This window comes from Panthera uncia (genome assembly GCF_023721935.1).
Source record: "Panthera uncia isolate 11264 chromosome B3 unlocalized genomic scaffold, Puncia_PCG_1.0 HiC_scaffold_1, whole genome shotgun sequence".
Classification (NCBI taxonomy): domain Eukaryota; kingdom Metazoa; phylum Chordata; class Mammalia; order Carnivora; family Felidae; genus Panthera; species Panthera uncia.
In genome coordinates this window covers 27,406,379-27,430,270 of record NW_026057582.1, presented here as the reverse complement: position 1 = coordinate 27,430,270, position 23,892 = coordinate 27,406,379, and the positions used below count along the sequence as shown (strand labels likewise).

The window sequence follows — 23,892 nt, the reverse complement described above, 5'->3', positions numbered from 1 at the left end:
ATGACCAAAGGAGTTGGGTGAACAATACTTGGCTCCTATTTATAAGCCTCACAGACAAGCTGTGGTGCTAAAGACCATGGAATCTTACCTCTCCAGCCCCATCAAGCTGGATGAGTCTAGTGAACACAGCTTACCTCTTGGGAAAACTTGGTTTCTACTAGAGGAAACAGTCTCTCTCCCTAATTATATGGAACAACATTTAGTGTATGATGACTGGTTCCAGCACCCTGTTTTTTGTTTTTTGTTTTTTGTTTTTTGAAAAGAAGCCATATAGTATGTTAAAGAAGATACCATAAAGGACTTGGAAGTTTTCTCCAAAGATTGAAAGGCTGTGGAAGGAGAGATCAGAGCAGATCTAAGACCACTGAGAAGATAGCTAATTTCAGCTCAATATAAAAGAGATTTTCTTTTAACATCAGCAAAGTCCAAAAATGGAATAAGCTGTCCAAACACATGCCTAAACAGAAGATGAATAATAACCAATTGGAAATGTTCAGGGAATTCTGCAATGGGCAGAAGACTGGGTTTTATCTTTGGTAGTTTTCAACTTTCTAAAGATTCTATTTAATTATGTAGCATCTTTTGAGGAAGACAGTAGGTATAAAAGTGACCTCAGTATAATAAAAGAAGTATCTGAAGAAATTCCACATTGAATTAAAAAACAAAATTTGGGGGATGAGGATATAGAAATTTGCCTACTTGCACATATCAGATGTTAAATATTTATTGACTCAATGGAATGACTAAGAAATAAGTTTCCCCAGGAACTAGTGTGAGGGCCAGGTATATTTAACACTTGTTTGAAAGAGCTGAAAGAGTCTACTGTGAAGACTACAAGTTTGGGGACATGCAAACTTTGTTAGAAAGAAGCTGGAAGCAAAGAGCTAAGGTAAAGGAGCCAGACTATACAAAGATCTTTGAAGTCTAAGAGCACTTGAGTGGGTAGATAAGAAGCAGATGATGATCCTGTAAAAAAAAAAAACAAAAAACAACCCCCACCCCGCCACCACTACACACACACAAGAAAAGATAATTAATTTTAGGGGAAATAATTCACAAAATCAAGAGCTCTCAACACTCAAACAAAAAGAGAATCCACCGTACTGATGTGGGCCAAAATGGCCAACCAAATCAAATATTAGGTACCATCAAGAAAGGTACCAGAAACCCTGGAACTAAAAAATAATTTAGAGGAAGTTAGCTAAAATTATCAGGGTCAGAGCAGAAAGAGATACGACTACAAACGGAGAGAATAAAAGGGCAAACTGCAAGGAGCTGTGACCCAAATCTAGAGACCCTTGCACAGCACAGCCAAAGGCATCTGAGCACAGACCAAAAGCCAAAGTAGATGAATTTCTTAGAAATACAAAGAAAACTCATTTAGGATGAGAAATTAACTATAAACACATTTTCCCGGGAGGAGGAACTGGCACTGAATACACATACATTCCTATAAAGTTGGATATGTTAATTAATCCCAGGATTGCCTGATTAAGAGAAGGTCTATTCAAGGGAGCCACACTCTCCCAAACCTTGTCCCTAGAGATCAAATAGACTCCTTTTTTAGGCTGGGGTCTGCACAGTGAGGAGTTGCTCTCTATCTTGCCAAGAACTGGCACAAAGCAGGATCACACAATTTCAGATATGTTACCTTTTCTCTCCCTTGGAGTTACACATGAAAAGCATAAACCAGGTTTTTGTTTTTGTTTTTAGGGGAGGTGAGTGGAAAGAGGGTGGGACGTGGCAATGTGTAGGGAGGAGGAAAAATTACTGGTGTTGATAGGTCATGGGATTGCAATCAGTGGGCTTAGTGTAGCGTGTTAAGAGGAAAATTAATACGTTCAAAGGAATGAGGCACTCAAAGGGCTGAAATGAGATTTTTCTTTGGTTCCCAGGGACCTGTCCCTGGGCTCTCCAAGGTTAATTTCAAAGCTTTTCCTTTTGGCTGTGACACACAAAGAATCTCAAAGATTTAGACTCTGGTGCCAGCTGTGCAAGCAGAGTGGTAAGGTCAAGAGTTCACATTAGATATACAGAATTAATTAGACCCAAATCTCCAGACTCAAGGGCAAGACCTGTCTCCAAAAGCTCCTTCCTCCTGATGAATTGAGCTGCTGGGCTTCAGTCCAGGCTATCCTCAGACTAGCTCAGAACATGACTGAGTCCTCTCTCCTTCTACCTTTAAAAAGGTTGTTGGCAAATGCAATCCTCAGAAGAAGGGCCTGGCCTCAGTGGGAGATCCCCAGAGACTGCAGCAGGTGAAAGGTGGCCCCCAAGGCCCAGCCTGTCTCTATGTTGTTCACTTTCTTTGAGAGCTGTTGAGTAGAAAAAAAAAAAAGTTCACATTTTTATTTCATTTTCAACTCTGGCAAGCATGACACAGGCAGAGAATATCTACAAAGATCACACATGGCCAAATCAAGGTAAAATTTGGAGTAGCCAGTCTTTGGAGGCTTCCCACTACCACTCTCTATAAGGTTTCCCTCTTGCCGTGGCTTATTGCCCCTACACCTGCCAATCTGATCTCTGAATCTTCTGGCTTGGAAGTGGTCTTACCCAGGCCTTCTAGACAGGACCTTTTAGACAAACAGGCTTTTGAATTCTTTTCCCTAATCCCGAAACAAAATACAACAGGAGGCAGGAATCAATTTAGGGGTAGGGAAGAACATATTAAACTTCACAATTCATAGTTTATAAACAACTGAATTTTCTTAAGCACTAATTAATAACCAACCAAGGCATTTAAGGCATTCTAGGCCAGGTTGTCTCAATCAGTTCAGTGACTTTGGGCAAATGTTTAAACCTGATTTCTTCCAATACATAAAAGAAGATCAGATTAGCATTTATCAAATTGTTTTCTTCAGAATCTGAGGAGTTCTTGGAAGTGCTTCAAAGGAGAAAAGGAGGCCAAATGCTGATCCTTCCAGGCCTCATTCCTCCACTTCAACCAGATAGCTCCACTTTAATTTTACTGTCATTCTGTATCTTTTGTTAAACAATAATGCCACTACTGATAACACCACACACAAAAAAGTTTGGAGACCAGTGGATTGGTTTTAGTCTTTTTTTCTAGGACTAATTTCTTATGACACAATCCTTCTTTGTTGACCAGATGAAATCTACATTCTACTAGCAAGTAATTCTTTGTTAAGTACCTTAAATGCCAATATTCTTGTCAGATACAACACATGAAATCCAAATACCTTAGTACAAAGTTTATGAGTTTATGAAATCTTTGTAACACAAGAAATAGGGCAATATAAACTCACCTGGAATTGAGGAAACAGGAAGGGGAAATGATGCAAGCAAGGGTACTTCAATGTTTGTTTATTTTTGAGAGAGAGTGAGAGTGCATGCACGTGAGCAGGGGAAGGGCCAAGAGGGAGACACAGAATCTGAAGCAGGCTCTGGGCTCTGAGCTATTAGCACAGAGCCCAACGTGGCGCTCGAACTCACGAGCTGTGATATCATGACCTGAGTCAAAGTTGAACGTTTAACTGACTGAGCCACCCAGGCACCCCTGCAAGGGCACTTCAAAAACAAAGTACGGCCTACTTATTTGACCCCAAAGTACAAAGTTGCCTGTGCCGTACTTATATTTTTGTCACACCTCCGTTAATAGATTATATGCTATTTGAGGACAAGATTTCATTTTAATCATCTTTGTAACCATAATGTACAATTATACAATTATGGTACAGAAGACAAGAAAACAAATGGGATGGATAAAACATATAAGATGTGTTTAGAATAGATAAATAAGTTACTACGAAATGGAGCCTGCATGTACCTAAACAAATGGACAGAGACAGCAGGACAAAAAGGGACACAAGATTCAAGAGGCACTAAATATATGAGGCACATATAAAATATATAGGACATACTACATATACACAAGGCATTCAACATTAATGAGAACTTGAATAAGCCACTCACTGGTGACATCCTTTTGTCCTCTGCCGAATAAAACCATCTAATAGGGTAATGAGTGAATGCTACTAGCCATTGTACCTGCCCCTCTGCCTCTCCGAATAGAGCAAATTTGTGTGACAGACCCAGGCACCCCCTTGATCCTTGTACCCCCTTGATCAGCTCTAGTACTTATAACTGCACTATCAGCAGAGAGAGAGAGATGCAGGACATATGAACCCAGGAATTAAGAAGTATGGCATTTCCAGCCTGCCCATTTCCACCCTATCCTATATGTTCTCACCTATCCTATTTCTTTCCCTTTGCTTCTTGCCCTGAGTTTTGAATTTGATTCAATAAACCATGTGACTTGGGCATCTTAATTTGGGATGCAAGCCTTTCTGCTCTGTGACCCCTAGGATAGCTTGCCTGGGAATATACTTAGAAGTTACCATTGCATCAGGGAGCCTGGGTGGCTCAGTCGGTTAAGCGTCCGACTTTAGCTCAGGTCATCATCTCACAGCTCATGGGTTTGAGCCCCACGTCGGGCTCTGTGCTGACAGCTCAGAGCCTGGAGCCTGCTTCAGATTCTGTGTCTCCCTCGCTCTCTGCCCCTCCCCCACTCATGCTCTCTCTCAAAAATAAATGAAAACATTAAAAAAAAAAAAAAGTTACCATTCCATCAAGCTAATTTCCCACATTCATGGTGTCTTGCAGAGTGCCTTGTCCATAGCCCTAACAAAAACACCTCATAATTCCACCTGCAGCCACTTTTATTACTAAACAAGTTCTTAAATCTTCCTAATTCCCAAATAAGTAGACTGTTACATGATTTCAGTACCATCTCTCTTACCTGTAAGACAGTACTGTCTGCAAAGCCAAAGCCATCCTTCAACAAGGCTGTGATGTAACTGAGATCCATGCATAGGAAAGGACTGCCTGAGGCGAAGTTTTCCAAGTTATCACACACTGAAAGGGAGAGAGTGAAGAGTGGAATTCAAGTTTGAGGCTAACTGACAAGTGTAGGATTTTCTCAAAATACACACTTAGGATAAGCAAAGCAGAATTCTCCATTTGGCTAGCACCTGGGAGTCTTAAAGACTACAACTGTGCACTGACAACCTCTGTAAGGCCACGGTGCTTAAGAATTTGCACATTTCTGATGTCACATCTTCTTTACTCAAAGGTGCCTGGCATCCTGGTTTATTTGCTAAATTTCTATTACCTGTTGTTGGGGCTTAATTCAACTAAGTCCCTTACCTATTATTAATGCTAAGGCCCAGAAGACAGAGAAATACCAGTAGCCCTACTTTGGGGCCAGTGGATAAGAGCATTTATCTGTATTTCCATGGATGCTCTCAAAGAAGCCCTTGTGGCTATTTCCCATATATTTTGGTGCTCAGTATTTCATTAACACTGATAACACTATTTCAATTTAAAAAAAAAAAAAAAAGGAAGAGCACCATACATAAAAATAAACTCAAACTAGATTAAATACCTAAATGTGAGACCTAAAACTGTAAAACTCTTAAAACAAAACAGACAGGAATCTCTTGGACACGGGCCTTAGCAACATATTTATGGATATATCTCCCCAGGCAAGGGAAACAAAAACAAAAATAAACTCTTGGGACTACATCAAATTAAAAACCTTTTGCAAAGCAAAGGAAACCATTGACAAAACAAAAAGGCAACTTACTGAATAGAAGATATTTGCAAATGGTACGCCCAGTAAGGGGCTGTATCCAAAATACATAAAGAACTTACACAACTCGACACCAAAGAAACAGACAATCCTATTTAAAAATGGGCAAAGGCACTCCATTTATGGTAACTTGATATCACAGCAATAGAAAACTGATACAACAGGGTTCTTAGGTGGCTCAGTGGGTTAAGCATCCGACTTTGGATCAGGTCATGATCTCCTGGTTCTGAGTTCGAGCCCTGCATCAGGTTCTGTGCTGACAACTCAGAACCTAGGGTCTACTTTGGATTCTGTGTGTGCCTCTCCTCTGCCCCTCCCCTCCCCCCTCTCTCTCAAAAATAAACATTAAAAAAAAGAAAACAGATACAGCTTATTTTTCTTTAGTGACGATTTAATACAGTTTGATATTAACTTTTATATATAAAGTGTTCATAATTTTAGGACTGTTTTATATGCTAGTGTTATTAGCCTTTACCTATTTTATTTTTATTATCTATTTATAATGCTGCAAATAATGTTAAGTTTATTATTCCATCCATTAACTTTATAGATGATGCCTTTTCCCATATACAAATTTTTTTATTTTCAATCACGTCAACCTCTACCATCATTTTTAATGCAGTCTCAATCTTAAAACTTGTCTAAATAATCTAATTTTATCACATGTAGTCATATTTCCATATAATTTTCAAATGTCTAAAATTTATGTTTTAGTATTTCATGCAATATGTGAATTGTACAAAAAAGTATAATTTGCTTATATTATCCACTTTAGGAGAAATACATCTTTACTAAACTATTTGAAAAAGAAAATGGGCAAAGGAACTGAATAGACATTCTTCCAAGGAAAACATACAGATATCCAACAGACACGTGAAAAGATGCTCACTTCTTACTAGACATGTTGCAAGAGGCAAGGGAAACAAAAGCAAAAATGAACTATTGGGACTTCATCAAGATAAGTGAAGGAAACAATCAACAAAACTAAAAGGCAGCCTACAGAATGGGAGAAGATACCCGCAAATGACATCCCCAATAAAGGGTTAGTATCCAAAATCTATAAAGAATTTATCAAACTCAACACCCAAACACCAAATAATCCAGTTAAGAAATGGGCAGAAGACATGAATAGACATTTTCCCAAAGAAGACATCCAGATGGCTGACAGACACATGAAAAGATGCTCAACATCGCTCATCAGTGAAATACAAATCAAAACCATGATGAGATAACTCACACCTGTCAGAATGGCTAAAATTAACAACACAAGAAATAACAACTGTTGGCAAGGATGCAGAGGAAGGGTGGGAATGCAAACTGGTGCAGCCACTCTGGACAACAGTATAGAGGTTCCTCAAAAGGTTAAAAATAGAACTACCTTATGATCCAGCAGTTGTACTCCTAGGTATTTACCCAAAGAATACAAAAATACTAATTCGGAGGGATACATGCACCCCAATCTTATAGCAGCATTATCTACAATACCCAAATTATGGAAACAGCCCAAATGTCCACTGACCTATGAGTGGATAAAGATGATGTGATATATATGTGAGATATATATATATATCTCACATGTATATAATAGAGTATTACTCAGCCATCAAAAAGAATGAAATCTTGCCATTTATAATGACATGGATGGAGCTAGAGAGTATTACGCTAAGTGAAGTAAGTCAGTCAGAAAAAGACAAATATCATAGGATTTCACTTATATGTGGAACTTAAGAAACACAACAGATGAACATATGGGAGAGGGTAAAAAAAAAAGAGAGAGGGAAACAAACCATAAGAGACTTTTATGGGTCAGAGGGTTGATGGAGGGAGGTGGGTGGGGGATGGGCTAGATGGGTGATGGATACTAAGGAGGGCACTTATTACGATGAGGACGGGGTGTTGTATGTAAGTGATGAATCACTGAATTCTACTCCTGAAACCAATATTGCACTGTATATGTTAATTAACTAGAGTTTAAATTAAAATTTGAAAAGAAAAAAGAAAAGATGCTCAACATAACTCATCATCAGGGAAATGCATATCAAAACCATAATGAGGTATCACTTCACACCAATCAGAATGGCTAATATCAAAAAAGAAATAAAAGTGTTAGCAAGGATGCAGAGAGAAGGGAACCCTCATGTACTGTTGGTAGGGATGTAAACTGGCAGTGCTACTGTGGATAATAGTATGGAGGCTCCTCAAAAAATTAAAAATAGAAATACCATATGATCTAGTAATTCTTTTAGTGCTTATTTACCCAAAGAAAATGAAAACACTAATTCAAAAAGATATAAGCACCCCTGTATATACTGTAGCATTATTTACAACAGCCAACTTATGGAAGCAGCCCAAGTGTCCACTGGTAGATAAATGGATAAAGAAGAGGTGGTGTGTGCGTGCACACACACCAATGGAATAGTACTCAGCCATAAAAAAAGAATATCTTGCCACTTGGGACAACATGAACAGACCTAGAGGGTATTATGCTAAGTCACACAGATATGATTTCACTTACATGATTTCACTTATATGTAGAATTCAAAACAACCCAAGACAAATGAACAAATAAAGAAAAAACTGAACTCTTAAATAGACAGAACTGGTTGTTGCCAGAGGGGAGATGGGTGGGGGAATGGGCAAAATAGATGAAGGAGATTAAGAGGTACAAAATTCTAGCCGTAAAATAAATAAGTCACAGAGATGAAAATTACACCACAGGGAATACACTCAATAGTACTATAATAATGTTGTACGGAGACAGATCATGAGTATATTATCGTGGTGAGCACTGGGTAATGTACAGAATTGTTGAATCTATATGTTGTACACCTAAAACTGATATAAAATTGTATGTCAATTATACTTCAATAATAGGGGGGAAAAAGGAAGAAAGGAAGAAATATAGAAAGAAGAAAAGGTTTTCATCATTTCCCCAAAGCTTCTTGTATTCCCATGGTTTTCTATGCCACTTGATGCTTTTAACTCCTGGCAAAAACATGAAACCAGCCTTCTGAGCGGCTTTCTGCTGACTGTGGTGCTTTGGGTCACTTTAAGGTCATTAGAGTTGGCAGGCACAGCCTCATGGACTCGCCTTCAAGGGTTCCCACTGGCACTTACCTTCCCTTGCTTTTCTTTCAAAATCTTCAACTTTTAAAACACCCCCTGTTTCATAATCTAAAATGAAACAGTAGCTGATGTCAAAAAGCCTTCAAGGAAACAAGGAAATTCATCCTAGTGAAATTTATAATAATGAAAAACTAAAGTAAATTTTTACTAGAAGTAAAATTTCCAACATTACAAGATGGGATAAACAAACATGACATATCCATACAACACAATCTATGTGGTCTAATTCATTTATAATTATTCTATGTATATTTAACCACAATAAAAAATGACCTATTAAAAAAACCCAGAAAATAGGAAATTAACTCATATCTCAGGCCATGACAGATCACATACATACATTTATTCACAGAACCAACAAAAAGCAGTACTATTGTGATAAGAAAATAAAAGTTATAAAGGGGGAGGAGAAAACTTTTTGGGGTAATGGATATATTATTTTGAATTTGTTGATGGCTTAATGGGTATACACATATGTCAAAACAATAAATTATACACTTTAAATATTCACATTTTATGTTAATTATACCTCAATAAAAATGTAAAAAAAAAAAAAAAGATTTCATATGTATTTGCTTAGGCCACTTTCCAGCTCCAAAAGATTCTAAATCATATTCATCCTTCCATTGCAGTGACTAAGGTCATTCAATAGCCAGCAATGGAGAAGAAGTAAGGTGATCACTCATGATGAAGCATTTAAAATTCTCCTTTTCTCCCTTTCCCTTCCCCACCACAGGTTTGCCCAGCTTCCTCCCTAGACTGATACCTGGAGTAAACTTACCAATCATGTCTGTGTCAACAGCACGATCATAATAGTAAGAGAAAGCATAGAAGGAACTTCTCTGGACCTCATCTGGCTGGTGAAGTTTTCCTTGGACCACCCTCAGCACTTCAGTGTAGCAGGGCTCAAAGCCCATTTCCCCTGCCAGGGCAAGAGTGTACAAGCACAATGTGAGAAAAATAAGAGCTCTCTGGAGCCAACAAAGAAACAGCAGGAGGATCAATGAAAGCAGATGCTGGGGCTGAGGACAAAGGGCTTACAAAGCTGAGCAAACTTCCACAGTCCTGTCACTCTGGAGGAAAGGTACCTGCTTCCCCATGGCAGCTCCCCTCCCTAACCTGTGTTCACCAAAATAGCCATACCTAACCTGAAGCTACTGCCTAGCCTTACATGCCATGGTATTCATGAGGAGCATCCAGAAGGGTCACCTGCTTCCTTCACTGGAAAAATTGAGTTTTTTATCTTGACTTTAAGGTCTCTGCTTTTTATAATACCTGAGGTGAATTCTTTTTCTCATGGTCTCAGTTTTAAATGTATATAATATTATTTAAAAAGCTAAACAATGGGGCGCCTGGCTGGCTCAGTTGGCTAAGAGGTTGACTCTTGATTTTGGCTCAGATCATGAGATCAATCCCTGCATCAGGTCCTGTGCTAACAGTGTTGAGCCTGCTTGAGATTCTCTTTCTCTCCTTCTCTCTCTGCCCCTCTCATGCTCATGCTGTTTCTGTCTCTCTCAAAATAAATACACTTAAAAAATAAACTTTAAAAAAGTAAAAAAAGGGGCTCCTGGGTGGCTTAGTCGGTTAAGTGTCCGACTTTGGCTCAGGTCATGATCTCGCGGTCCGTGGGTTCGAGCCCCACGTCGGGCTCTGTGCTGACAGCTCAGAGCCTGGAGCCTGTTTCAGATTGTGTGTCTCCCTCTTTCTCTGACCCTCCCCTGTTCATGCTCTCTGTCTCAAAAATAAATAAATGTTTAAAAAAAAAATTTTTAAGTAAAAAAATAAAATAAAAAGCTAAACATTAACTGAATTTGAAATAGTGTTCCTCCTTGCTGAGGGCATCAGACCTAGGTTAAGAACAGGCTTCTAATGGGTCTACACACTTGGGCAGGGAAAGAGCAGGACAGAGAGACAGTGCCTTGTTCACTGTCACTTCATACTATTCCTTAAAGGCATACCAAGATCTATTTGGAATGAGTCCCTGCAAAAGACAAGCCTCTCTTAAGTTCTGAAAAACATCTCCTGTGGGACTTTTCCAGACTTCTACTGTAAAGGTAATTTCAACCAGTGAAAACACATCACTTGCCTTCTTTGTTGCCACCATAATGGTATTTCACGCCCCCAAAGATCCACTCTGCTTCCAACCATCTTGGTAGACAGGCGCTTCGGAAAGTGTGTCCATCAATCCCTGAAAGAAGCCAGACCACGAAGTAAGAAGCAAGGGTGTGTGTATGTGTGAGAGAGAGAGAGAGACAGAGAGATAGAATGTGTGAAAGACACATGCACACACAAATGCAAGAAGACAGTAAAGTTGAAAGGAATTACCAAAGTAGGTAGTTCCATGACTGGGTCCTATGACAGGAATTCTTAACTCAGGGTTCATAGATGGGCTTTGTGGGGTTGGTGAACCTCCTGAAACTATAAATTTTTGTGCATATGTGAATTTGGCAGAAAGGTTCATGGTTTTTATCACATCTCAAAGAAACCCAAAACCTACAATGGAATATGTTCCCTCCTTTCTAAAAAAAAAAAAGGTAGGGGCACCTGGGTGGCTCAGTCAGTTAAGCTCCGACTTCATCTCAGGTCATGATCTCATGGTTTGTGGGTTCGAGCCTTGTGTCGGGCTCTATACTGACAGCTCAGAGCCTGGAGCCTGCTTCGGATTCTATGTCTCCCTCTCTCTCTGCCCCTCCCCCCCCAAATAAATAAACATTAAAAAAAGAATTTTTTTTAAAAAAATTTTAAAAAGGTAAAAAATTCGCTTCTACTCTTCTCACAGTAATAGTTTACTGCGAGCCAGGCAGGCACCATAGAAAGTACATTAAATGCAAAATCTCAGATAAAGGGAGGAAAGAGGCACAGAAAGGTTAGCTAACTTGCCCAAAATCAAGAAGCTGGCTGAAGCCAGTTCTACCTGACCCCAAAAGCTGAGATCTTAAATGTTCAACCACGTTGAAAGAGATGAATAAAGTTGTTCAGTTACTCCATCTTGCAAGTGGACTGCACCCTTGCAGTGGGTGCTTCTTGCAAGTGGACTGCTTTCTGCACCCCCCACGTAAAACTAAGGGCTTGAAAAAGCTTCTGCCAAATTCACTCTTCAAACCTTGAATTTCTGCACACTTCAGCCTTCTGGTCACAGGCTGTTCCCCCTATATATATAGCCTTCATTCCAGAAATGGCTAATAATATATACCAAAACTACTGAACACAACATAAAGTAGAAAAGGAATTTGCTATTATCAGGTCCAGTATACAACACATGCTTCCTAATTTGGCGTAAAGCTTTCCTCCACAGAATCACTGTCAAGAAAGGGGAAAGGCAAGCTGAATACTGATGTCACTCTCACCATACCCCAACCACACAGGTACCCAGACGAACCTTCTGTTTCCAGGGCTCCCAGGGTTGCTAGTCTTGCAGCTTTTAATCCAAATCCCAAGTAACTGTAAAATATAGGATTGACTAATTTCATGTTGGTCCTGAAGCTCTCCAACCTAAAGCTACCTCTTTCCAAAGTAGCATGGTTTCTGTGTCTCCCTCTGAGGGAGGAAAACCTCGTTCTCTGCAACCTCTTCATCTTGTGTGGACAAGTGGTAATTTCTGCAGTTTAGATCAAGGCCATCCAGAACTTTCCATGCCTATGATTTAAAGGCCAGAGATAGTGACACTTCGTACAGTCCGACCTTGGGAACCATCCCCAGAAAAGCTCTCATTATCTTAGCTTCCAGCCCCAGTGTGATCAAATCCACGGCCAGATTTAGAATATCTGAAAGCAAACTCAAAGGAATTGGTACAGAGCTTTGGCTGAAGTTTCTCCAAGAGTTCTCTCTACAGAAAACTTTTAACTCTTTAAGTTATACACTTCTGAGGCCAAGAATGGAGAAATCTCTTGGGTCCTTGAGCTATGGTTTCAGTTATTAGACCTTTGCGGATTGGCAAAAACTTTGTGAGGCTGGTCAGATGCAGTAACAGATGTGAAAATGCTTTGGAAAGTTAGGAGAATCATACAACATGAAATATTATTCCTCCATGTCCCCCTCCTCACCTATGTGTATAGAGCTTATAAGTGCTGTTAAACATCTCAAATGAAGTGAGGTAGCCCCTAGGGGTTTGTTCCAGGGTCTTCTGCAAATCAGAAAAAGCAAAAAGACTATTCAGGATCTGCAAGCATTTGGAGGTGTTACCACCACCATCCCTGTCCCTCCCCCAAGAAATCAGAAAAGAAACACAGACTAAGCTGCTAATCTCAAAGGGATGGAGGAATCAAAGGGACTCTGAACAATGAGGGAGCAAGGGGAAGTACACCCAGTTATTAACTGACTCCACTCAGACTATTTGTGGTAGAGCTGCTGTCCTAAAATGGGGTACCATTTTCTTGGCACCATGATATGCTTGCCAAGTGGGTTGCTAACCAGGCCTTCATATAAATGACTCACCTTAAACTGGGGTAGGAATGTGATTTGGGTGGAGGCCCCCCCGAGGTCCAGGGTCCCCACAGTTTCCCGGCTCTGGCCACGCAGCTGACCTGTGAATGAGAGCCAGCTCTGAATATCTTCTGCTTCCCGGACAGCTCAACACTCCTCTGTCTGCAATCTCTGTCCTGCTCTTGTATATTGCAGGTGTTTCATAAGTATTCCACTGCTCCCTGGCCCCGAAGGGTATAGGTGAACGCTAACCTAGAAGGATTCTTGCTGTAGCTGAGGCCTTGAAGACAGGTATAAACAGTAACTTCTTATAGTTTCTTTCCTTCCTTTCTTTTTTTTTAAAGCACAATACAAGCAAAATGGGATTTTTTTTGCTCGGACCCTCATGTGAAACCCAGTTAATATCTCTGAATAAACTTGAGAATGTATTACCTGTCAGAAAATTCACAGTAACCCAAGCTAATATACCTGAAAGACAGAGAAAAACAAGGATTACATCTCAAGAGCATTTTTCCCTAATCTTCCTCGACCCCAGTTTTGTTTTTTTTTTTCTCTAAATTTTGTGTCTAAAACACGTATTCCTTCTCCCTGTCCTTCAATTTCCTGTCATCCCATCCCTCCTTGTGTGTTTCTCCTCATTTAGTTCCTTTTACTTCAGCACCTCCACCTCTGTTCCCAGTTCCTTTAATCAAAATACTTATTAACCCTGGCCCGCTCCCCCCAGAACATGTACTAACACCTCTCCCACCTTCATAAGATCCATCCATGATGCTAACACTGTCATTTGGTACCAGGAAAGGTGACTTCTTGAAGATTTCTCTTACCTAAAGAAAAAGGGAAAAAACCTGGATTCCCTAAGGCAATAAAGATTTCCATACTTTGGCTATATCGTATAAGGTTTAGAAAACTACACTCTTCATTTCCCTAAATAAAATTTTAGAACACATTTATTTTTTTTAAGTTTATTTATTTATTTCGAAAGAGAGAGAGAATGAGCAGAGGAGGGGCAGAGAAAGGGGCACAGAGGATCCAAAGAGGACTCTGAGATTGGCTCTGTGCTGACAGCAGAAAGCCCAATGTGGGGCTCGAACTCACAACCCCTGAGATCATGAGCTGAGCCGAAGTTGGACGCTTAACTGACTAAACCACCCAGGCACCCCTAGCAGAACTCATTCCTTTTCTCTAAAAAACCAGAGAAGGGAACTACACAAACCATTGTCTGTTTCTTGTAAAAACAAAAACACAGGGATTACTCTGACTTTAAAGTAAATCTCAACCAGGGGAACCTGGGTGGCTCAGTGGGTTAAGTGTCTGACTTCAGCTCAGGTCAGGATCTTAAGGTTTGTGAGTTTGAGCCTCACACTGGGCTCTGTATTGACAGCACAGAGCCTGCTTGGATCCTCTGTCTCCCTCTCTCTTTGCCCCTCCCCTGCTCATGCTCTCTCTCAAAAATAAACATAAAAATTTTTAAAAAATAAGTAAATCTCAACCGCTGTCTGCATTTATAGGTGAACTGGACCTAAGAACGGGCATACATTTGACTCAGCTCAAATTGGGATCCTGTAATTTTTTTAAAAAAACACCTTATTAATTTTGCCTGGGCACACTGGAGGCTAAGAGGACCTTTTCCCACTTCATTTCTTAGATGACAAGATAAACGGATGGTAGAGAAGAGTTGGGCCTGGGCAGCTCCTGAGGCTACAGAAACATTTCTTCTGCTCTCCCATCAAATTCTGCAGGTCTTTGCCCTTGCGGGTAAAGAGGACTCATGTCCACGGGCTGGAGTACTCTGCTCTCAGCCCCTGTTAGATTCTGGCACATGGCTGAGGCCTCAAGAGTCCAGAGACCCCAGGTCTAGACTTATTTATCCTATTTTAGGAAATGAGAATTAATATCTCTCACACACTCTTGACTCTCCACAAATAGAGGTCAATTATATGGGTGTTATGTCTTATTTTTTTTTATATGATTATCATGAGGCAGAGGGAGACTTCCAAACAGGAATAGAAGGAACTCTGGTCTACTGGCTGTTTTAATTCCTGATAGGATGAAACACTTCATGTGGTGACCTCTGGACCCTGTTTCATCCAGGAAAACCCAGTGGTCTATAAACAAGTTTTTAAAGAGAAGATAGATAAGCAAACAGTAGTAAACACAGAGAGTTTCTGCTCTTGTCCTCTCCACTCTTCTCCCCTGCTCACAGTTTATTCTCAACACAACAGCCACAGTGTGCTTTTAAAACAGATGTCAGATGCTGCCTCTCAAGACCCTCCAATGACTTACTTCTTGGAGAAAAAGTGAAAGTTCTTACACTTGCCTTTAAGGCCCTACATAATAAACCCCTCACACCTCTCTGATCTCATCTCCTACTTCCATCACTCACTCCCTTCCAGCTACATTGACCTCCTGGATGCTGTTCCTTGAATATACCAAGCATTTTCCCTGATTTAGGCTTTTCACCTGCTATTGCTTCAGCTTGGAATATTCTTCTACAAATGTCTTGTATAGCTTGCTTCTTTACTCTTCTCAGGTCTCTGATCAAATGCATCTTATCAACAGTCTTCCCTGACTACCCTATTAAAAATAGCATCCCTCCACGTTGACTACCAGCATTCCCTAGCTGCCTTCCCTTGCTTTTCTTTCTCCATAGCATCTACAGCACCTGACATACTTTGTAGTGAGTTGTTTAGTTGTTTACTTTCTGTCTCCTTGCAACCAGAATGTAAGTTCCATCACGGCACGGACTGTCATTTTTTGCTCCAGGCAGCATGTCCCTGGTAACCTCACCAATGCTCAGCACTCATATGCTGAATATAAATGAATACATGAATAAGGAATCAGGATTCAGATTCTCATGCAAACATGCTAGGCAGCTTGTCCTTGGACAAGGGACTTAAATGCTGTGTTGACAGTCAAAGGAAAATGGATTTTGAGCTCTGAATTACACACTGATAATATAGAATAATTTTTTGTTGTAATTTTTGTTATAATGGGATCCTACTTGTAAATATTCTTCATACATAATTTAAATCTTATTAGTCTGCATGTTTTTAAAAATAATTTTTTATTAAAACATTTTTTTTATTTTTTAAAATGTTTATTTATTCCTTTTTGAGAGACAAAGAGCGCACAAGCAGGGGAGGGGCAGAGAGGGAGGGAGATACAGAATTGCAAGCAGGTTCCAGGCTCTGAGCTGTCTCCAGGCGCAGAACCTGATGTGGGGTACGAACCTATGAACCGTGAGATCATGACCTGAGCCAAAGTCGGACATTCAATCAATTGAGCCACCCCAAAAAATTTTTTAATGTTTATTTTTGAGAGAAAGAGAGAGCATGAGCAGGGGAGGAGCAGAGAGAGAGGAGACACAGAATCTGAAGCAGGCTCCAGGCTCTGAGCTGTGAGCACAGAGCCTGACGCAAGGCTCAAACTCACAAGCTGTGAGATCGTGACCTGAGCCAAAGTTGGACACTTAACTAACTGAGCTACCCAGGCACCCCCCCTTCAATAATTTTTTTGAAGTTGATGTTTTATTTATTTTGAGAGAGAGAGAGAGAGCAAGTGGGAAAGGGGCAGAAAGAGAGGGAAGCAGAATTCCAAGCAGGCTCCGCACTATCAGCACAAAGCCCGATGCAAGACTCAACTCACAAACCACGAGATCATGACCTGAGCTGAAATCAAGAGTCAGATGCTTAACCAACTGAGCCACCCAGGCACCCCTAGAGTTTGCATGTTTTATGCAAAATAAGTATGCACAATAGTGCTAAAAATACTGAGTTTAAAAAAACTTCTCTACTTAAATTTTTTACTTGAATACGAAATTTAAATGGATGATCTTTAAAAATCTCTCACACTTAAAATTCCATGATTCTTCTCAAAAGCTTTATGCTGAGATGCTACTAAACAATAAATGAGTGAACCAAGAAATCAAAGAAGAGGGGCACCTGGGTGGCTCAGTTGGTTGAACATCTCTTGATTTCGGCTCAGGTCATGATCCCAGGGTCGTGGGATTGAGCCCCATGTTGGACTCCATGCTGAGTGTGGAGCCTGCTTAAGATTCTCTCCCTTTGCCCCTCTCCCTCGCTCGTGTGTGCTCTCTATAAAATAAAAAAAAAAAATAAAAAATAATTTAAATTGAAAAAAATCAAAAAAGAAATAAAAAATTACATGGAGACAAATGAAAATGAAAACCCAACAGTCTAAAATCTTTGGGATGTAATAGGGGCACGTGGGTGACTCAGTCGGTTAAGTGACTGACTTCGGCTTAGGTCATGATCTCACTGTTCATGAGTTCAAGCCTTACATCAGGCTCTGTGCTGACAGCTTGGAGCCTGGAGCCTGCTTTGGATTCTGTGTCTCCCTCTGTCTCTATTCCTTCTCTGCTTGCTCTCTCTCTCTCTCTCTCTCAAAAATAAAGATAGATTAAAAAAATTTTTTTTTAATCTTTGGGATGTAGCAAAAGTGGTCTAAGAGGGAAGTTTACAGCAATACAGGCCTATCTCAAGAAGCAAGAAAAATCTCAAATAAGCAACCTAACCTTACACCTAAAGAAGCTAGAAAAAGAACAAAAACCCAAAACCAGCAAAAGGAAGGAAACAGCATTAGAGCAGAAATAAATGATATAGGAAAAAAAAACAAAACAAAACACATCTATGAAACCAGGAGCTGGTTCTTTGAAAAGATCAACAAAATTGATAAACCTCTAGCCAGATTCATTAAAAATAAGAAAAAGAGAGAGAGAGAAAATTCAAATAAACAAAAATACAACGAAAGAGGAGAAGTAACAATTGATATCACAGAAATACAAACAATAAGAGATTATAAAAAATTATATGTCAACAAATTGGACAAAGAAATGGATAAATTCCTAGAAACATATAACCTCCTAATACTGAAATAGGAAGGAACAGAAAATTCAAGCATATGGATAACCAACAAAGAAACTGAATTAGTAATCAAAAAACTCCCAACAAACAAAAGTTGAGATCAGATGGCTTCACAGGTGAATTCTACCTAATATTTAAAGAAGAATTAATACCTACTCTTTTCAAACTATTCCAAAGAATAGAAGAGGAAAAAACCTTCCAAATTCATTCTATAAGTCCAGCATTACTCTGGTACCAAAACCAGATAAAGATACCACAAAAAAAGAGAACTACAAGCCAAAATCTCTGATGGTGCAAAAATCCTCAACAAAATACTAGCAAACCAAATCCAACAATACATTAAAAAAAAAAATCATTTACCACAATCAAGTGGGATTTATTCCCAGGATGCAAGGGTGGTTCAATATTTGCAAATCAATCAACGTGATACATCACATCAATATCAGAAAGGATAAAAACCATGTGATCATTTCAATAGATGCAGAAAAAGCATCTGACAAAGTATAATATCCATTCATGATAAAAAACAGCAACAAAGTAAGAAGTTTAGAGGGAACATACCTCAGCATAATAAAGTCCTATATGAAAAACCCACAGCACCACACTCAATGGGGAAAAACAGAGAGCTTTTCTCCTAAGATCAGGAACACGACAAGGCTGTCTACTCTTATCACTTTTATTCAACATAGTACTGGAAGTCCTAGACACGGCAATCAGACAAAATAAATAAACAAAAGGTATCCAAATTGGTAAAGAAGTAAAATTTTCACTATTTGCAGATAACATGAGACTACATACAGAAAACCCTAAAGACTCCACCAAAAACTGCTAGAACTGACAAATGAATTCAGTAATGTTATAGGATATAAAATCAATGTACACAAATCATATTAATGCATATTAGTGTGCATTTCTACATACTAATAATGAAGCAGCAGAAAGAGAATTTAAGAAAATAACTCCATTTACAAATGCATCAAGAGGCACCTCGGTGGCTCAATCATTTGAACGTCCAACTTCAGCTCAGGTCATGATTTCATGGTTTGTGGGTTTGAGCCCCACATCAGGCTCTGTCTGTGCTGACAGCTCAGAGCCTAAACCCTGCTTTGGATTCTGTGTTTCCCCCTCTCTCTGCCCCTCCTCAGCTTGTGCTGTATCTCTGTCTCTCAAAAATGAATAAAAGTTAAAAAAACAAATTAAAAAAATAATAAGGGGGCACCTGGGAGGCTCAGTCAGTTGAGGATTAGTCTAACTCTTGATTTCTGCTCAGGTCATGATCCTGGGGTCATGGGATCAAGCCCCAAGTTGGGCTCCATGCTGAGTGAGCATGGAGCCTGCTTAAGATATATTTTCTCTCTCTCTCTCTCTCTCCCCCCACCCCTTTCCCTCCCCCTTCTCTCCCGGTCACACTCTCTCTCAAATGGAATAATAATAATGATGATAATAATAACAGATACCTAAGAATAAACCTAACCAAAGAGTTGAAAGACCTGTATAGTTTTCAACTATAAAACACCGATGAAGGAAACTGCAGATGACACAAAAAAATGGAAAGACACTCCATGCTTATGGATGAGAACAAATATTATCAAAATGTCTATACTACCCAGAGCAATCTACAGATTTAATGTAAGCCCTATCAAAATACCGATGGCAGTTTTCACAGAACTAGAACAAAAAATCCTAAAATTTGTATGGAATCACACAAGACCCTGAATGGCAAAGCAATCTTGAAAAAGAAAAAACTGGAGTTGTCACAATTGCAGACTTCAAGTTATATTACAAAGCTGTAGTAAAACAGTATGGTACTGGCACAAAAACAGACACATAGATCAACAGAACAGAATAGAAAACCCAGGGGGCGTCTGGGTGGCTCAGTCGGTTAAGTGTCCAACTTTGGCTCAGGTCATGATATCATGGTTTATGAGTTCCAGCCCTGCGTTGGGCTCTGTGCCGACAGCTCAGAGCCTGGAGCCTGCTTTGGATTCTGTGTCTCCCTCTCTCTCTGCCCCTCCCCTGCTCATGCTCTTTCTATCAAAAATAAATAAACATTAAAAAAAAAAAAGAATAGAAAACCCAGAAATAAACCCACAATTACATCATCAATTAATCATTTGTCATGACAAAGGAGGAAAGAATATGCAATTGGAACAAGACTGTCTCTTTAAACACAGTGCTAGAAAAACTGGACAGCTACATGTAAAAGAATGAAACTGATCACTTTTTTACACCACACACAAAAATAAACTCAAAATGGATTAAGGACCTAAATGTGAGACATGAAACCATAAAAATCTTAGAAAAGAGCACCAGCAGTAATTTCTTTGACATCAGCTGTGGCAACATCTTTCTAGATGTGTCTCCTAAGGCAAGGAAAACAAAAGGGAAAATAAACCATTGGGCATCAAAATAAAAAGCTTCTGCACTGTGTAGGAAACAATCAACAAAACTAAAGTCAATCTACTCAATGGGAGATGATATTTGCCAAAACATATCTGATAAAGGGTTAGTATCCAAAATATAGAAAGAACTGATACAACTCAACACCAAAAAACCTACAAATAATTCAATTAAAAAATGGGCAGAAGACATGAACAGACATTTCTCCAAGGAAGACATACAAATGGTCAACAGACACATGAAAAGATGCTCAACATCACTCATCATCAGGGAAACGCAAATCAAAACTACAATGAGATATCATCTCACATCCATCAGAATACCTAAAATCAAAAACAAAAGAAACAACATGTTGGCAAGGATGTAAGAAAAAAAGGAATCCTTGTGCACTGTTGATGGGAATGCAACCCCTGTGGAAAACAGTATGGAGGTTCCTCAAAAGGTTAAAAATAGAACTACTTGATGATCCAGTAATTGCACTACTGAGTATTTACTCAAAATATTCAAAAACACTAATCCAAAGGGATATATGCACCTCTATATTTCAGCATTATTTACAATAGCCAAATTATGGAAGCAGCCCAAGTGTCCATCAATTGATGAATGGATAGAGAAGATATGGTGTGTGTGTACATATGTGTGTGTGTGTACATACACACACACACACACGTACACACACACACACACACACACACAATGGATTACTTAGCCATAAAGAATGAAACCTTGCCATCTGGAACAACATGAATGGAGTTAGAGAGTATAATGCTAAGCGAAATATGTCAGAGGAAAGACAAATACCAAGTGATTTCACTCATATGTGGAATTTAAGAAACAAAACAAACGAACAAAGGAAAAAACAAATAAAGGAGAGAGACAAACCAATCTTAACTATAGAGAACTGACAGTTACCAGAGGGGAGGTGGGGGCAGGGGGAATGGGTAAAATAAGTGAAGGGGATTAAGAGCACACTTATCATGATGAGCATTGAGTAATGTAGAGACTTGTTGAATCACTATATTGTACACCTTAAACTAATGTAACACTGTATGTTAACTATATTAGAATTAAAATTAAAAATTTAATTTAAAAAACCTTTATGCTGAGAGAAAAAAAGACATTAAAAAAAGAACATAAACTGTATAACTCCATTTATATGAAATGTAAGAACAAGCAAAACTAATCTACAGTGATAGAAAGCAGATCAGTGGTTGTCTGGCTTCAGGGGAGGAGGAAACTGACTGCAAAGGTATATAAGGAAACTTCTGAATTTGTAAAAATTCATTTAACTGTACACTGAAAATGTACACATTTTAAGTTATACTTCAATAGAGTGGGCTAAAAATAATTTTTGTGATTCTGTTTTAATAAGTTAGAAGAGTTAAGACTATCATGGACAGGAAATACTTTAAAATTCTTTAGGAAAAGTTGTATAAATTCAAGAGTAACGTTTAGAAATGTGAGTAGCTAGAACAAGAGACCAGTTACCAGAGTGCTTTAGCGATGGTGGAATACTAAAGGTAGCAGTCACATTCCAAAGAGCTAAACACCCCTAAGGCAAATATTCACAGAGGGAAAAATAATCATCTGTGATGCAAAGGACTTCGAAGATTACCTCAAAGAGCAGAGCCTGGGCTTTCTGTTCTGGCAGTAAGCGCAGTCCTGCTGTTGCCTTCAGGACCACTGGGGTTCTTTTCCAGTGACTTCGGGGGATGGAATCTTTGGCCACCTCTAAGAGTCCTTGAACAGTCTCAGCACCCTTCAAAAGAGATGACCTACTCATACGGTGAACAGTTCATTTAGTGGCAACTGTCTATTCCCTCAACATGCTCGGGGGGATAACAGGAGTGAGGGAGCAGGGGGCTCCAACCACTCTCTGCTCTACAGGAGAAGAAACCTAGATAAGTAGGCTTCTTTGAAGGAAAATGCATTTAATTTTGGTTGAATGATAACAAAAATTATTCTTTTATAGCATGGTCATTTTAACTGATTGTTATTTTGTGTCTCATAAATTAGCTTCAGGTTAGAAAGTTGGGTACAGTGAAAAAAACACCGGATTTGGAGTTAGAAGACTTGCTTGCTAGCTCTGTGGCTTCATATAGGGACTTGGTTTCCTCAACTCTACGATGGGAGATACGCCTCATCCCACTGAAAAACTGCTGAGTGCATTGCATGCGGCAGACTGCATGTACGTGCACACAAAGACTGGTGTGGCTATTACCATGCTACAGGTTTTATGATCTCTGGAAGGACAGAACCTGCCAGGTTCATTTTTGCATCATACCACCTACACGCACAGGACAGAGTAGATACTCAATTTATGAAATTAAAAACCATTATTTTAAATCCACTGTTTCCCTGAGTGAACATCTGACAACATGCTGCTACCTCTAAATCATCAGAATTATTAGCAACCACAACAAAATCTTCTCTAAATGTCAAATCAGTTTTTGACACCTCCCAATTTTCTGACGCATTTACCATTTCATATTAGTGAGCTGAGAAAAAAAACATCTTCACAGGTCTTCAAGTTCAAGCCATTCTTTTTTCTAAGATTTTATTAAGTAATCACATGCTCTACCAACTGAGCCAGTCATGTACCGCAAGCCATTTTTAATAGAAGTTTTTCCTTTGGTTAATGACTATGCTTGTAACAATATCTTTACATTTGCTACCAAATGGTCGATATTCTGCCTTATTCTATTTTGGTATGGCCTCTGACACACTGGGTATGGCATGTTATGGGTGCTCGAATGTGAAATACAGTCATGACAAAACTCTCTATACATCCTTTAATACCAAAGATTTTTGTTTTCATGAGTTCTTCCCTAACTTCTAGAGTATAGGTATACATGATCTGTCCTATATCAGGGTACTTTGAAATGAAGTTCATTGGGTCTACAGTTCCTCAACTGCTATGTTTATACCTCATACCTTATAGAGAACTCCATGTCTATCTTCTCCATCTACATTAATCAATGCAGTTGATGGCTTCAACTCAAAAATCTTAAACAGTAAATACAAAGGGAACAATCTGCTAAAAAAAAAAAAGGTGTCATCCCTGCATATCCACAATCTATTCTTGCTTCGTTCTGCTCAAGCCCTAGTGAGTTTGGGGTGTACAAGTATAGCTGAGTATATCTGAGGACAGAAAACTGATCTTACACATGACTCAATATCAGTAGTGAACAGCATGAGGTATTTAACAGCAGCAGCGTGGTAAAGTTATTAAAGCACTGAGAATCTGAACATCTTGTTATAAAAAACGCACCTGCTTAGGTTGATCTACAAAAGCAGAAAGTCCTGGCTTCACAGAATCAAAAATTTCCCCTTCCAGAATCGGAAGCTGACCTTTTTGTCCATGGAAGAAAACAGAAGACAGATGGCTGATTACCAAAAGCTAGACTGTTTCTGATAGTGGGTTCTGTATCATATGACCTACTAGAT

General features: G+C 39.3%; 1 protein-coding gene across 3 annotated transcripts in view; it reads right to left on the bottom strand.

Annotated features, from left to right (window-relative positions):
• Window positions 1-1,861: 1,861 nt before the first annotated feature.
• The window catches only part of ENTPD5 (ectonucleoside triphosphate diphosphohydrolase 5 (inactive)), a 42,465-nt gene continuing 20,434 nt past the window's right edge, over window positions 1,862-23,892 (bottom strand). The window contains exons 5-16 of one of the 3 annotated variants that reach the window (XM_049611413.1): window positions 23,717-23,796; window positions 22,061-22,204; window positions 13,911-13,986; window positions 13,595-13,630; window positions 13,175-13,263; window positions 12,784-12,863; window positions 12,120-12,181; window positions 10,827-10,928; window positions 9,522-9,662; window positions 8,732-8,788; window positions 4,763-4,878; window positions 1,862-2,315 (exon numbers count right to left, since the gene is read on the bottom strand). In XM_049611413.1, the coding sequence (XP_049467370.1) occupies window positions 2,229-2,315; window positions 4,763-4,878; window positions 8,732-8,788; window positions 9,522-9,662; window positions 10,827-10,928; window positions 12,120-12,181; window positions 12,784-12,863; window positions 13,175-13,263; window positions 13,595-13,630; window positions 13,911-13,986; window positions 22,061-22,204; window positions 23,717-23,796 (1,070 nt within the window). In that variant the 3' untranslated portion in view covers window positions 1,862-2,228. The remainder of the gene's footprint in view (window positions 2,316-4,762; window positions 4,879-8,731; window positions 8,789-9,521; window positions 9,663-10,826; window positions 10,929-12,119; window positions 12,182-12,783; window positions 12,864-13,174; window positions 13,264-13,594; window positions 13,631-13,910; window positions 13,987-22,060; window positions 22,205-23,716; window positions 23,797-23,892) is intronic. The other 2 variants (XM_049611414.1, XM_049611415.1) reach the window with 2 other exon arrangements.